The sequence below is a fragment of the Elephas maximus genome, chromosome 13 (assembly GCF_024166365.1).
Source record: "Elephas maximus indicus isolate mEleMax1 chromosome 13, mEleMax1 primary haplotype, whole genome shotgun sequence".
In the NCBI taxonomy this organism is placed as follows: Eukaryota; Metazoa; Chordata; class Mammalia; order Proboscidea; family Elephantidae; genus Elephas; species Elephas maximus.
Window position 1 is genome coordinate 60,234,006 of NC_064831.1, and position 14,666 is coordinate 60,248,671.

The window sequence follows — 14,666 nt, forward strand, 5'->3', positions numbered from 1 at the left end:
TAGCAGCGGAGGACAGGCAGGAGGAGTGTATCACGTACCGGGTGCAGCCCCACTTCCAGGTCAAACCAAAGAGCAGTGTGCTCTCCACACCCCAGCCCCCACACTGGACTGTGAGCTTCTGTGGGCAGGCTTCAGTCTTTGTCATCTCTCCCTGGCAGCATCCAGAAAGTCTTTGGGATTTGCCTCTCCTTCTCCGCTAGCAGGAATCCCTGAGGGGCACAGTTAATCGCTCCACTACTATCCAAAAGGTTGGCAGTTTGGTTCCAGCCCACCCAAAGGTGCCTCAAATGAAAGGCTCGGCAGCCATCTGCTTCGCAAAGGTCACAGCCTTAAAAACCCTGTGCACACACCAGATTGTCATGCGTCTGGGACGGTAACTGGTTTGGGTCCCCCCCCCCCACCCCCGCTACCAGCAGGACAAGACAGGAGGTGTGTATTCATTGATAAGACATTTTGTTTTTTCTTCCACCCAACTGGGGCCAGCAGCCCCAACTCCAACCCTATCTTGGCACCGAAATGGAGACTCTCCAGGCAAGTCCCGAGCCTTTACTCTGGTGGAGCCTGCCATCTGGCTCTCCAGCTCTCTGCTGCAATGTGTAGACCTGGAAAAACGAGTGTGGTCCAAAGGGGTCCTGTTCTACTCAAGGCCATGCAACCAGGGAAGGCAGAACTGCAGCCTCGGTACAGGGCTCCTACCACCTGCCAGAAGCTTCCTCTATAAGCCGGAGAAGACCATCCCCATGAAGGCTAAATGACCCCTGTGTGTGAAGACGGCTTTATTTGGGGATTGTCGCTCCTACTTTGCTTAGATGTTAAGTTCCCTCTCTTGTATGAAATGGCAGCAGGTAGTTGCTTACCCAGATGTATACAGACTTTGACAAAGTAAGGACCTGGAAACCACGTTACTCCCCAGTCTTACCTAGGACTTGCTTAATGGGTCCGTGAAATCCCAGAGCCTGGGACGCACGGCTGGGGCATGGGCCAGTCCGGGAGCTCTCCACTTCCGTCACCTCAGCTCTGCCTTCCTGGGGGACTGACCTGCATTTCCTGTCCTGCCCTTGTAAAAATTCATCCTTCAGAATCACCCAGGAACACACCTTTGTAACCCAGAGGTAGAGGATCTCCCTGCAACACCGACATCCAAGCTTAAAAAAAAAAAGATGCAGGTTCTCAGGGTCCAGATGGTTCATAGACACTTTGAAGTTTCACGTGACGTTCACTGCATTTAATTTTTTCCAAAAAGTTTTGTATTAACAGCTGTACAGATACTTTGATGTTCGCCTGTGGCCCTCCTGTTGGGGAACTCTGTCCTGCCCATCTGTCCACAGGAAGTCCCAGATCCCCAACCTGGAGCTCTCTGGCGCTTACAATGGGAATGACCACGTGGGTTCAGGACTGTGTAAGGGACTCCTCTTACCTGTCTAAATGATCAGACTTTTTGGGGGGTGGGCGGGGGCGGGACGGGAAGTGGTTTGCAATGAGACTAGCTCATGTCCCGGGCTGTGGGCACCTCTCTGTGACAAAGAAAATCACCGAGGTTCTTTCCTTGGGCAGAAATGACAAACTGGGAAGCTAGGCAATCAAGACACAACAATCAAACCAACCTTTAAATAGTAACTTTTAAAAATATAAAAACAGCTCATTACAATGACTTCCATTTTCTTTTTTCTTCAGGAATTAACTTTCTTTTACCCTCGCCCTCGCTGTGGCTAGAGCCTGAACACAAGGTGACAGATGAACATGAGACCCAAAGACACAGAGACTCTCGACGGCCCCCCACCCCGAGAGGTACAAGGTGCCACACTCGTCTCCACATCATGACTTCCTGTCAGGGGAGCTGCTCAGCCCTGGAGCAAGATCACTGAAGGCAGGAGTGTTCACTGAAGCCCCTCCTTCCTTCTCACCAGGCAGAATCACACATTATAAAATAATCCATAAAAATGCAGTATAAAAATTATCTTCCATATGCTACATCCATGGAGAGCCCACCACCAGGGCTCACAACGGCCTTCAACTTTTCTTTAAAAGAAAACAGGACCAAAAAAAAAAAAAAAAAAAAACCCAAAAACCCCAAAATAACCCCAATACCTTAGGACATTTTGGTACCAAAAAGTGGTACCTACAGGAAACAACATTCTAACTGTAGCCTGTTTGGGCCCATAAGAGACTGAAAGTGGCAAGAAATCACCACAGTGTGAAGAGGCTGTCCCGTCTCCCCCGCCTCACCCCCGCTGGGTTGTGTGGGATAATCCTTTCAGACTTGCAACCCTACAGCTAATATACTTTTTCTCCCTCTAGGGGGGGAGGAAGGGGTCACAGGCAGGAAAGGGGAGAAGTCATTTTTATAAAAGGATACCGCTTCTAATTCTTTTTATTCAAATTAAAAAAAAAAAAACAGAAAAGCACCCACATCAGTTGCTATTTTCCTCAGATAGCTCCCTGAGCTGAGTTGCTATGCTTTCCTCTAACTTTTTTCCTTTTTAGGCTATGTCTGAAGATTAAGGAGGGCCGGGAAAGGAGTTCCTTTGAACTTTCATTTCTCTTCACAATAACCAAGTGTGCCCCAAAGAGAGAGACCGAGGTTGAGGAGAGAACGAGCATGAGACAGACAGAGAGACAGAGGGAGACACGGAGAGGGCAAAGGCAGAGAGAGGGCATGAGACCGCCACTGACGTGCCACCCAGGCTGTCACTTGTCTCCGGCACTGTCTATCCGTCTGTCCAGCTGGCACTCAGCCCTGACATGGGTCGGACAATCCCCAAACCCATACGGAGGTGTGCTCATTCAGTGGGTGCCTCATGGTCATTCTCATTACCAGCTGCCGCTCCCTCCCTTCCCCAGAGAATTTTCTCCCCATTCCCTCCCCTCCTCATTTTGCTCCTCCTTCCTGTCTCCCCTCTCAGATGGGAACTTCTGTTTAAAAAAAAAAAAAAAACCACCACCATGAGTGGATTACAAATACAGCAGGCGAAATACACGGTGAGGGGTTCCCATGCCAAGGGGCTTCCTCCCCCACTGACCAGTCCGAGATAGGAGTCTGTTATTTACATTTTTCACAAATCTTGTGCACTGCACACTCGGGAAAAAGAGATGCCCCCTGCCCCAGCACAAAAATGTGGTCCACTCCAGTGTCCCCGACCCCAGGCAGGGGGACAGGTCACAAGAAAGGGGAAGTAGAGACAAAAATTTATGAGGGTGTCTGTGGGGAGCCAGAGCCACAAGCCTCCAAGAAATTCTATTTGTAGCCTCTGCCAGGGTTGTTAGGGGAGGGGAGGAGGCCATCCAGCCAAGTCTATGAGCCACGTCAATCCGTGCCCAGGAGTCCCGACGTGACGGGCGCGTGCCCTTGCAGCCTGCCGGGGCGCAGCCTGGAACACACAGCTGCTCTCAGCCCATCCTCCGTGTCCTCCGGGGCCTCGCGCGCGGGGTTCTCACTGTCAGAGCCGAGTCTGTTTCTCCCAGAGTCTGACAGCTCTGTTAGAGTCCTTGTTTAGTAGATGACCTCATAAACTGTGGCCTTCTTGTCACCAGAGCCTGTTACAATATATTTGTCATCCGCCGAAATGTCACAACTCAAGACAGACGAGGATTCTTTAGACTGGAGAAGGAAAACAACAAGGATAAGCCAGAGGGTACAGGGTGGGGATATGGGGAGAAAAAAGACATGAGTTCATTTTCCCAGGACTCAATACCATTGGAATTAAAACGCCCTCTCCCCGGTCTGGAGCGCCAACCGTGAACGAGACACAGCAGAGGCAAGGTGGGGAGATTAGTTAAACTCAGCCCAGATGATCCTTTTCAGTTAGAGATCCCCCTTCTACCTGCTTTTCCATGAGGAAAAGCCCATTACCAGGTCCGCTGTGATCTCGAAAATAAGTTTTTAGGATGAAAATAGAACACTAGCGTGAGCATCTCTTCTGAATTTAAAAATAAGAAGTGTTTCTGGGAGAGGAGTCAGCAGGCCAGGCTGTCAGGCTGATGATGTCATAAAAGGATCTGTGCTCTGATTTTTGAAACAACCAGTATAAGCACAGCGACTCTGGAAGTTATGTGTGTGACTTACTTACTGGACATGAGACATCTCCAGCATGAATCCAGAGTGTGGTTTGTGGACCATGAGAGAAAGTGTGCAAGTGGTGTGTGAGAAACAGAGAGACAGTGAGCAAGAGCGAGAAAGTGTGTATGTGTGGTGTGAGTGTGTGTGTGGTGTGTGTGGGGGGGGGGGTGTGCGTGTGCGTGTGTCTTCCTTCCCTCCTCTCTTTCTGGGGACCCTTCCTCCTGGCCCGCCTCCCTCCTGACGCACACCGAGTGGCTGAGATGGTTGTGCTAACTGACTTGAACAGACACTAGCACTCTGAAGAAAAGCCGCTCAGGTCGCTCGACTGCCCATGGTAAGTCCTGTGAAGGCTCAGCGCACCGGCCCAAGTAAAGGGGTCATTTTCACTTCTCTTCGCTCTCCAGATCCTACAACGTTGTTAGCTGTCACCGAGTCAGCCTCCAACTCGTGGTGACCCTGTGCACAACGGACGAAGCTGCCTGACCCTGCGCTGTAATATAACCAGGATCGGTGATGATCAACCAGGATCGGTGAGGATCAGACCGTTGGGAGCCATGTGGTCTTCAGTGGCTGATTTCTGGAAGATCGCCAGGACTTTATTTCTGGTCCCCCTCAGTTTGGACACTCTGCTGAAGCCTGTTTCGGCATTGCAGCAACACACAAGTCTCCACTGACAGACAGGTGGTGGCCGCACATGAGGTGCGTGGGAGGGGACTGAACTAGAGTCTCCCGCATGGAAGGTGCGAATTCTACCACCGAACCACCGATGCCCCCCAATCCTACAATAGCCCCTCCATAAAAGCTTCGCCCTCGGGGTCAGGGCCATTAGCAGCAGAGTGTGTGTCACTGGGCCCTCCTGAGTCTCTATTTTCTCTCTCTCCCATTGATATGCCCAAGTCCTCTCATCTGGAGAGCCCATCTTTTATCCCCAACAGGTGGGGCTGGGAAGGGCCAAGGGCAGGTCTGGCCCTGGCACCTCAGGCCTTGCCTCCTGCTACCCCCACCCCCATCACACTGCCAAGATGGTGGTGATAACCTGGAATATGCTGGCTCCATAAGGTGTCCTCCAGGCGTTGAGGAGGTTGTCTTTCCCAGTGCTCACAAACCACTTGCCTGCAGGCAGGAGGGGAAGAAAATTGTCAGTGTGCGGCCTGCTGCCCTCTAAGCAAGCCCCGCCCCAGTGTGCCCACCGCAGCTACCCAGACAAGGCCGGCTGCCATGGAAACGTGCTGTGAACTGCTAACCAGTGCTTAGCACGAAGCTCCACTCAGAGAAGCATTTTGCAAGAGAGACACATAACAGATACATGGGCAGTCAGAAAAGGCCTTTCTCAGCAATCAAGGGGGAGGCGTGGGAGGGACTGGAATGGGGTAGGTAGGATTTAGCTAATGGCAGCGATTATAATCACCAAGAAAAGGTGCTTTTGAAAGCCACAGAGGTCAACTGATCCATCCATATTCCACTACGGGAAAACCAGAAAAACCAAACCCACTGCCATCGAGTCAGTCTGACTCATAGCAACCCTATAGGTCAGAGAACTGCCCCATAGGGTTTCCAAGGAGTGCCTGGTGGATTCAAACTGCCAACCACTACACCACCAGGGTTTCCGTCCACTATAGGAAGGCAGCAGGAAATGATGGAAACAGCAAAGCCCTGAGAGTCTGGAGACCCGGCTCAAGAGGGTGGTTGGTGGGTGCCCTTCCTCTGTACGGGCACTCTGCCAGGGCTCCCCTATGCTGATTAACAGCTGCTCCCCAGAGCCACAAGGCAGATGCTGAGCTGTTCCCCATCTGCAGAGAAAACTAGATGGGGGTTCAGTGTGGAAAAAAAAAATTTTTCAGAGGGGGTGACATTTGCCCAAGGCGGCGCAGGGAGCTGGTAAGGGAGTAGATACTCGAATGCAGGGCTCCGAGGTCTTAACTTCTTGGAGGAACTGTCCTCATTGCTTTAAGGAGCTGTTCCCTTGCCCCAGACCAGCAGAGGTGGCTTTTGGCCTTAGTGTCTTGAGTGCTGGTACCCTATGGTAGCATCAGCATCTGAGGGGCAAGGGGGGAGGGGGTGGGGACAAGATCCCCAAAGGATGGCAAAGGGGCCCTGGTCAAGGATTCTGCTTTTTTGGTAAGCTCTGATCCCCTCGGGTGGGGAACTGGCCCCATGGGCCAGGCCATCCCAGGCTCCCTCTCCCATCCACCAGCCCTCGCCTGTGAGGCTCACCACAATAGGCAAACTTGAGGGAGAGCACGCAGCTCTCATGCAGGTGCAGCTGGTACTTGTCGGGCTTGGTGTGATGCAGTACCTCCACGTTGCTGCTCTCCATGCCCACGGCCAGCCACTCCCCAGTGGGGCAGTACCCCAGAGAGAAGATCTGTCGGGGCGGGGTTGGGGGGAGTCAGTGTCCTCTGCCCTCCAGAGCCAGGGGTCCTGCCCAGAGGCCCATGCTCAGGCACCCTGGGGTTCACAGTCCGCCCCCCACCCCCCAGCCCCTTCCCATCTCACCTCCCTTCCATCTGCCAAGTAAGCCCTCCTCAAGCCCAAAAACTCAGGGGTATGGGGAATCGTTTTTAGTCCCCATTTTATAGATGAGGAAATTGAGACTCAGAAAATAAGCAATAGAACCAGGATTCAAACAGACGTGGCACAAACATCTCACTTTCAAAGGTCCCTCCTGCCTCCATGACTTTTGCCATTACTTCAGAAAAAAGGTGAGCAAATACTAAAATATTAAATACCTAAGTATGTAACATTAAAATAGTAAAGTAAGTAATGGAAAATACCCAGTAATAGTATCACCTGCATCTACTGAACAATTTCTATGGGTCAAGTTCATGGCTAAGGCTTTAGCGAGATCATTTCAGGTACTCTCATCAGACCTAAGGCAGCTACTATCACTCCCATTCCATGAGTGAGAAAACAGAGGCCAGAGGGTGCCACACTAGTGGAGCCAGAATCAAATCCAAGCAGCAGGGTCAGGTGCCTCTGACTCCAAAATGCTGCTTCCTCTAGGAAGCCTTCCCAGGTTGCTGAGGTTGGTCCCACATCCCTGTACAACACTCTGACCTGACCACTGGGACCCTGTAGTGGAAGGAACATGCTCCGGTGGGAGAGTGGAGGGGAGCCTCGCACCTGGGAGGTGAAGTCATGTTGCTGCAGCTGCCGGCCCTCGCGCAGGTCCCAGGAGCGCACAGTGTTGTCCAGGCCCCCTGTCCACAGCTTGGTGCCGTCATGGGAGATGTCTATGCAGCTGGCCCCGTCTGTGTGGCCCTGGAACTGCCTATGAGGGGCAAGCAGGTGGGAGAGGTAAGCCCCAGGGAGCCACTGACTGCCAAGCTGGCAGCAGTCCCAGGAAGCGGGCCAGCTCTGCCTCTGAGCAAAAGGGGAAACTGAGGCCCAGAGGGGATATATCACCCATTCAAGGTCCCTCAGTGGGCTTGCAGCAGAGCCAGGCCTGGGCCCTTCTCCCACTCCTCTCAGAAGTCTTGCCCAGGCTCCTGAGGCAGAGCCTCTCCAGGGTTTTGGGGTTGCTTAGGCCAGGTCAAGAGGGCTGGGCCTTCCAGGAGCCCACAATACTCTGGAGGAGGAGGAAGTGGAGGGCCAGGGCAGGGAGGCAGAGGCAGGAAGGCCCTTGATCATCTTCTGGTAAAATGATCAAAAAGGAGCCAGCAGGCACGGCTGCCTTTAGCACACAGCTCCTGAGCTGACACTCAGCGCCTCCACCCTCCCACCCTGCATGCCTGATGAGCACATTAATAACAAATCAGCTGGTGTGGCTGAGGGCTTGCTCCAGCCGGGCACTGCTACCCACCTTCGTCAGATGCTACACTGTCCCCACTTCACAAAACCCTAGACAAGAAGTGACCCGCACAAGGTCACAGCTGTCCTGCTTGCTCTGTCGTCTTTAGTAAGATTCACTGCAGCTTCCCAGACCCGCTCCAGCTCCACCTTCTTCCCAAAGCCGCCTCCAGGGAGCCCTCCATCCTCTGCCCACACGGAGCGCCTGGTACACAGCTGCCCCCTTGCACAAGCCAGCTGGGCTGTCTTCTCACCTGCAACCCCCACATTCTCACTTTTCTCGCCACCCCAGAGCACCTCAGACAGGGCCACAGCCACAGCTGATAATGCGGGCAGCGCTGCCATCGTCCAGGACGAGGAACCTCACTCCCACCTGCTGGCCTCACCTGACCAGGGTCTGGTTGTGCAGGTCCCAGACGGCAATGTTCCCATCGCTGCAGCAGGAGAAGCAGACCTTGGCGTCGGGGCTGATGGCCAGGGCGTAGCAGGCAGGAGCCGAGGACGTCAGCTCAGCTTTGATGCGGGGCGTGGGTGAGGCCAGGTCCCAGATGGTGAGCGTGCTGGCCTCACCGCCCACGATCAGTGTGCGCCCGTCAGGGAGCAGCTTGCAGGAGCGGATGTAGTTGTCCCTGTTCTGGAGGGAGAAGGGGCAGTGGTAAGCGCTGCCCACAGCCTTCCTGACGACATGGGTACCCTCGCCACCCTTGCTCACAGCAGCTGCCAGGCCTTCCCATCCCTCACTCACACCCTTTCATCTTTCACACATTTCTTTACAAAGCCCTGGAGGTCAGCATCATCCCCACCTTGAGATGACAAAGCTGGGGCTCAGAGAGGTTAGCCAGCTGGCCCAAAGTTGCCCAGCCAACACAGGTCTGAGCGAGGTCAATCCCCGGGGCTCTCCCCTCAGGCCCAGGCTGCCCCGCTCTCCTACACCAGCTTTAGAAGAAGCCACGGCCCTGGGGCTCTCACCAGGCAGTCCAGCTGGGAGACGGGGCTCTTGCCGCCTGGCTGGCTCATGTCCCAGATCTTCACGCAGCCCTTGCCGCCCGTGTAGACGTGCCGCGTGGGGTTGCTGATGGTCACGGCGCACACCACCTCCCCATGGCTCAGGGTGTTGATTTGGCGGGCGTGCCTTGGGATGCCAGGGCCTGCCAGGGCGTCGTGCGGGAAGGGCACAGGTTGCATCTGCCCATCGGCGCTCACGTGGAAAGAGTACGCTCTGGAAGGGCGAGGACCATCATCATGCTGCCATCTCTGGCCTCTCACGGCAGGTTCCACAGGTCCCACCCACGTCAGCCCACACCCCCCACGAGCTGGCCTCCCTGCCTTCCGGCTCCTCTCTCCTGGAATCATCCCCCACCCCAGAGCCGCTGATGGCTCCTCACTGCCCACCAAAGGCCCCAACTCCTTGGCTTGGCTCCACCAGGGTGAGGACCACCTAACATCCTGAACTTGACTCTTGCCCCCATTTGTCCATCCTCCAATCAAATCCCTTCTTCACATCCATACCTTGGAAGCAATCTACATATAACCTAATAGGCTGACCTGGGAGAAGGTCCAGCTTAAATGCCATCTCCTCCCTGACGCCTCCCCTCCTACCCTAGCTGGAAGAAGCCTTCTGAGAAATCACCTCTCAGTTCGCTACGTTTCACTCTGACCTACCACAGAAAGTCACAAGTTCATTGGGGGCCTGGCAGGTGAGGGGACTGAGTGTGCAGGCCTTGGCTCTCCTACTTCTGACAGGTGGTGGCGGGGGCGGGGGGGTGGTGTTAAGTGTTAACAAAAGCAGCAGAGCAGGGGCAAAGTCAACAGCCCTTTAGGGCAAGATGGGGAGTGTGGGCTGTCTGACTCTCATGTCCTGTCTTTAGGGTCAGCCATGGCTCTGTCCTAGCCTTGTAAAGACAAGGACGGAGCAGGAAAGCCAGGCCTTCAATTTTTCACAAGAGAACCCAGAAATCTCACTGTTTATAGGCTGTCTCCTAATGCGTCAACATTAGCCTTTCCAAGGCACCGTATGACTACGTAAGCACCTCTGTGGGCTACGTGGCTTCAAGAGCCGCCAACCAGGCGCTTCCATTCTCTAACCGAGTACCCACATCTCCTACAGCCTCGTATTCCAGCCATTTCCCTGCACACCTGGGGGCCTGTCCAGGCGGGCTCCACGGCTAAGCCATTCCTGCATCTATCCAGAAACCCTAAAGAGGCCCTGGACACAAGAACAGTCAAGAAGCCAGCTGTGCCGCCCTCCCACAGCAGGGGAACTTGCTCTGGGCGTTATGGCTCTAGCCACTAATGCTGCCACCGAACTGTCAATGCCACGCCTCCTTTCAGAGCCACCTTCCCCACTGAGGGTCCAGATGCCAGTGCCCTGACACCTACAGCTGCTAGTGGTATTCGAGTGAAACCTGCTTGCCCCTCCAGAAATGAACTGTAGTGTGTGCATCAAAGCCTGGGGGAGCTGGCTTTGTCTGCTGCTGTTTCAGGTTACTGGGGGTGCTCTCTGGAATAACATCTAGATTCGCATCGATGACAACCTATCAATGTGTCGGTGTCAGGCACTGTTCTCAGCATCACACGGCTGTTCAGTCTTTTAATCTTCATGACCACCAGATCACCAGACCGGGGAGGGCAAAGGAGGGCGCACGTTCTCAGGGGAGGAAGTGCCTGAGGCCAGCAGTGCTGAGGCATCCCCCGGCGAGTGGGACCTAAAGGAGCAGCCCAGGCCTGTGACAGCTGCAGGATTCAGCCTTGAAGGCCCCAGCATCTGAAGTAGTCCTTCTCTCCTGGTGCCCAAGGGTGGACTTCATGACCCTAACCTCCACGCCCCGTTGGTTCCCCTTTGCAAGGAAGACCAGGGCTGACCAGGGCTGTGGCTAGGCAGCTGTTTCCCAGGGTTGAAAACTGGCCTGTTAGGGCCTCAGAGGGCAGGTGCCTTCCCCAAGGGGAGGTCCACAAGGCAGACCCATGGCTGGAGGGGTCGGGGTATGGCTCTCCTCTGTACACCCCGCCCCCACCCCGTGAAGCACCCAAAAAGTTCAGCCAAAGCTTACGGTTTTCCACCAGGAATGGAGGCAAGGCTTGAGGGCAGGCCCGTGGCCCTCATGGGAGGGTGAGGTTCAAAACCAACCTGTAAGGCAAGATAAGGCCAGCCCTTACCCAGGGATGCCACCGCACCCTCCCCCCACCCCGCCTCCTTCACCCCTTGCTCAGCCCCGCAGGGCAGAACCCAGTTGACCGTGTCAGGGAAGACAAAGGCCCCGCAGGGCAAGCACCTTGCCCTGGAGAGTGGCAGGGCTGGGGTGAGAATCCTGAACCCCAACTCTGAATCAATATCTTCCACCCCCTATTCCGCAAGGCAGAGCTAGGCCTACCCCCTTCCTTCCCTCCCCAGGTATCCCGGGGTCCTGTCACTGTGGAGACTGGCCATCCCAGGTAAAGGAGGTAAAGAGAGACACTGCCTCCTGAAAATGGACCCCTCTCTCTGGCAACCCAAATCCTAACTATTCACTAGTTAACACTGAACAATCACCATTAGGATGACTAGCCCCATCTACCAAACACCTGTTCTGTGCGGGTCACTTCAATCATCTTGGGGCTTCTGCCCCATAAGAACAGGGAAAGGCAGCAATCAGGGAGGGGCAGTCAGGGAGGTGGCGTTGTGGGAGGTCCCAGGGCTACTAGCAGGCAAGCTGGGAGCGGAACCCAGATCCGCCTGGCCCAGTGTGTGGCATTCAGCTAAGCCCCGCTTGCTCTTAGAACACTGTCCCCACAAACAGCTGACTGGTTGCGACACCCCGAGGGTCCCCCTTGGTGTAGAGGGGGTGCCCCCCCAGACCCCACCAACTCCCCACTCGTTGCCCGGTCCCCAGAAAAAGGAGCTAAAAGGTCTACGTACAGCTCCAAAGCTCACCATTGGCGATCGGCCATAGGCGGCAGCTGCGGCAGCGGCGGCAGCGCTCATCTGTGGGGGGATGTTGTGGAGACTGGCGTAGGCACCAGGGCTGGTGAGCGAGCCATTCATCTCGTGGTGGCTCATCATGGCAAAGGGCGCCGCATAGGAGCTGGTGATGGAGATGGGCGTGCGCAGGGCAGAGGCTGCAGGGAGGGGGGCGTCAGCGAGAGTGGGCCCTACCCCCTCCACCCATGGCAAAGCCACGGCTCCCCACGCCCATCCAGCAGCAGTCCTTCTACATTCTAAAGTTGCCCGTTCCAGGAAGTGTCCCCTGACTGAACCTGCCCTACCAGGATCCCCGACTTCAGAGCACAAGGTTAGGGCTGGGAGACGTGTCCACCTCTTTGTACAGATCAGGACACAGAGGCCCAGAGAAGGGCTCTGGCTTGTCCTGAGCCTCGCACAGTCTGGCAGAGCCAGGAACAGAAGACAGCATCCTCACCTGTCTGCCGTGCCCTCCATCCACCTGCCCCTGCAATGGCCCCAGAAGCCCTGACAACGGTATCAAGGAACTAGGCATCCATCTCTCTCCTCAAACCTCACTGTGAGCTATGCTCAGCCCAGGCAAGCCCTGGGACAGCCCCAACTCTATCACAGCCCCTGGTGATCGGGCCCATCCGTGTGGCCCCTGTCCCAGCTGGGGCAGACCCCCTACCCTCAACCAGCCCCAGCACGCCTAACCATTATACCTAGAGGGTCCATGCCCGGATGTTTGCCTGGCATGGACCGGAGCCCCGGGGTCGTGCTGGTGCCTGGAGTCGGAGCATCGTTTCTTGGAGTTGGCGTGTTGGACTTGAGCCCGGGGGTGGAGGATTTGTCATTCTGAAAAGGGAAGATGCAGAGCCCAAGGGCTGTGAAGGTTCCTTTCACCCAAGAGCTGGGCCCAGTGTCAGTCGCCACGTGAAGCCCAGCACCGGCCCAGTTTGGAACCTTCTGCTGAACAGCCTCCTGATTCTTGCCTAAGCTCGTTCGGAAGGGACTATGATCTCATTTTACAGATGCAGCAATCAAGGCTCAGAAACATTAACTAACTATAACTAGCACAGGGTCCTTAAGGAGCCCTGGTGGTACAATAGTTAGGCCCTTAGCTGCTAACCGAAAGGCTGTACAAAACCATCCAGCAGCTCCCCAGGAGAAAAAAACTGGCAATCTGCTTCCATGAAGATTACAGCCTAGGAAACCCTGTGGGGCAGTTCTACTTTGTCCTATAGGGTGGCAATGAGTCAGAAACAACTCAGCAGCAACACAGGACCCAGCCAGTAAGTGGTAAAGCCAGAATTTGTACCTAGGTCACATTCTAAGTCTATATTCTTTCTACTCCACCCCTCTGCCCTCCAGTAAGCACCAGTCTGGCCCCTGCCCAAAGTTTCCTTCTACCCCACCCCCATCCTGCCCCTACCAGGACCTTGAGGCACTTTCTAGGAAGGAAAGATCTCTCTGCTCCTGCCCTCCCCCGGCCTCTGCGGCTCCAGGCGCGGACCCCACGTACATGACCAAGGTCTTTGGTCTTGGAGGAAGGTGTGCTGCTGGAAGAGGCCACCGAAGCGGGGCTGGTGGGGGCATCCTTTTTCAGGCCACGGGCCTTATCCAGCCCATTTTCAGGAGGGGAGTGTGCCGGGCTCACCCGGGGCGTCGCTGGGTCCTAAAAATACAAGTGAGGCCAAGATGCACTGCAAACCACAACTAGACTAGCCTCTGCCCTGCCCTGGGAATGGGAAGGGAGTGGCTCGGGCAGTGGGGAGAAGCGGCTTAGCTGAATGCCTGGTGGCCCTAATGGGGGACCAACCAGTTCTTAATGATCTCGTCTGAACCCTTGATTCCACAGATGGGGACACTGAGGCTTGGGGCCAGAGGGAATGACCCTCCCTAGATCAAACACAAGTTCAAAGTAGCCAGGACTCAAGTCCAGGTGGCTGGGCTTCTAGGCCTAGCACAGATTCCCTCCAGCACTTCCTGCCCTGCTGAGCTGATCCCGAGGCTCACAGCCCTCACTTCTAGAACTCAGGAGGCAAAGAGAACAAAGAGGCCCCGGAGGCGTATGGGAAACAGCTGTATCCCACCCTGGGATCTGTAAGGGTGTCTCTGGGGAGGCATCCCAGGGACCACCCCCCCTCCCCGCCCCGCCCAGTGCTAAGAACGTTCACCTGCCACACAGCAAGGCCCTGCGCCTCCCAACAGGCCTGACGTCCAGAGACCAGAGGCCTTGTCACCCTGCTCAGGCTGCAGTAATGCTGAGGCAGGAGCCAAGACATAGCACCATCCGCCCTGAGGAGGAACTACTCCAAACCAAGCGCCTTCCCGAAAGCCGGCCCGCCCTTACCTCATTGGAAACGTCCACCACCAGATCGTCACTCTTGTCCCCGTCACTGTCCTGCAACCGAGAGAAGCCAACTGGCCAATGAGAGGCCACACCCTCCCCACCCATACCAGGCCTGAACCACCCCCTCTTTCCCCCAGGCAGTAGGTAGTAAAGCCAGGATTTGAATCTGGGCCAAACCCGAGTCCATGTCCTTTCTAAGCCCACCCCTCTGCCCTCCACGAAGCACCACTCCAGCTCCAAGTCAGTGGGCCTCCATCTGGCCAAGCTCCCAGCCCCGGGCTGCTCCGCTCCTACACCCACTGGTGCCTCATGGACACCCACTCCATCAACACATTTTCAAGCCCCACCCCTACCGTCAGCCCTTTAACTTGTCTCCCAGAAGCCAGAAACTTCTTCCCAGCATGTTTGATATTCACCATCGTACACAAGCAAGCACGCGATTCTCAGCTCGCCGTTTTCCGCACTGCGTGCCAGTGGTGGGGGACCAGTGAGCTTCGTCTCACAGAAAGGCAGCTACGGCTGTAGTGTACAACGTGTCCAAGGCCACA

At 55.4% G+C, this 14,666-nt stretch overlaps 1 protein-coding gene across 11 annotated transcripts in view; it reads right to left on the bottom strand.

The window, feature by feature from the left end:
* Nucleotides 1-810: 810 nt before the first annotated feature.
* TLE3 (TLE family member 3, transcriptional corepressor) overlaps nucleotides 811-14,666 on the bottom strand; it is a 60,960-nt gene continuing 47,104 nt past the window's right edge. For 3 of the 11 annotated variants that reach the window (XM_049905539.1, XM_049905538.1, XM_049905540.1), the window contains 11 exons: nucleotides 14,119-14,169; nucleotides 13,288-13,440; nucleotides 12,488-12,620; nucleotides 11,742-11,941; nucleotides 10,897-10,997; nucleotides 8,816-9,065; nucleotides 8,233-8,480; nucleotides 7,181-7,328; nucleotides 6,272-6,422; nucleotides 5,094-5,170; nucleotides 811-3,598 (listed from right to left, as the gene is read on the bottom strand). In XM_049905539.1, coding sequence (XP_049761496.1) covers nucleotides 3,491-3,598; nucleotides 5,094-5,170; nucleotides 6,272-6,422; nucleotides 7,181-7,328; nucleotides 8,233-8,480; nucleotides 8,816-9,065; nucleotides 10,897-10,997; nucleotides 11,742-11,941; nucleotides 12,488-12,620; nucleotides 13,288-13,440; nucleotides 14,119-14,169 — 1,620 coding nt within the window. In that variant the 3' untranslated portion in view covers nucleotides 811-3,490. The remainder of the gene's footprint in view (nucleotides 3,599-5,093; nucleotides 5,171-6,271; nucleotides 6,423-7,180; nucleotides 7,329-8,232; nucleotides 8,481-8,815; nucleotides 9,066-10,896; nucleotides 10,998-11,741; nucleotides 11,942-12,487; nucleotides 12,621-13,287; nucleotides 13,441-14,118; nucleotides 14,170-14,666) is intronic. The other 8 variants (XM_049905548.1, XM_049905544.1, XM_049905547.1 and 5 more) reach the window with 5 other exon arrangements.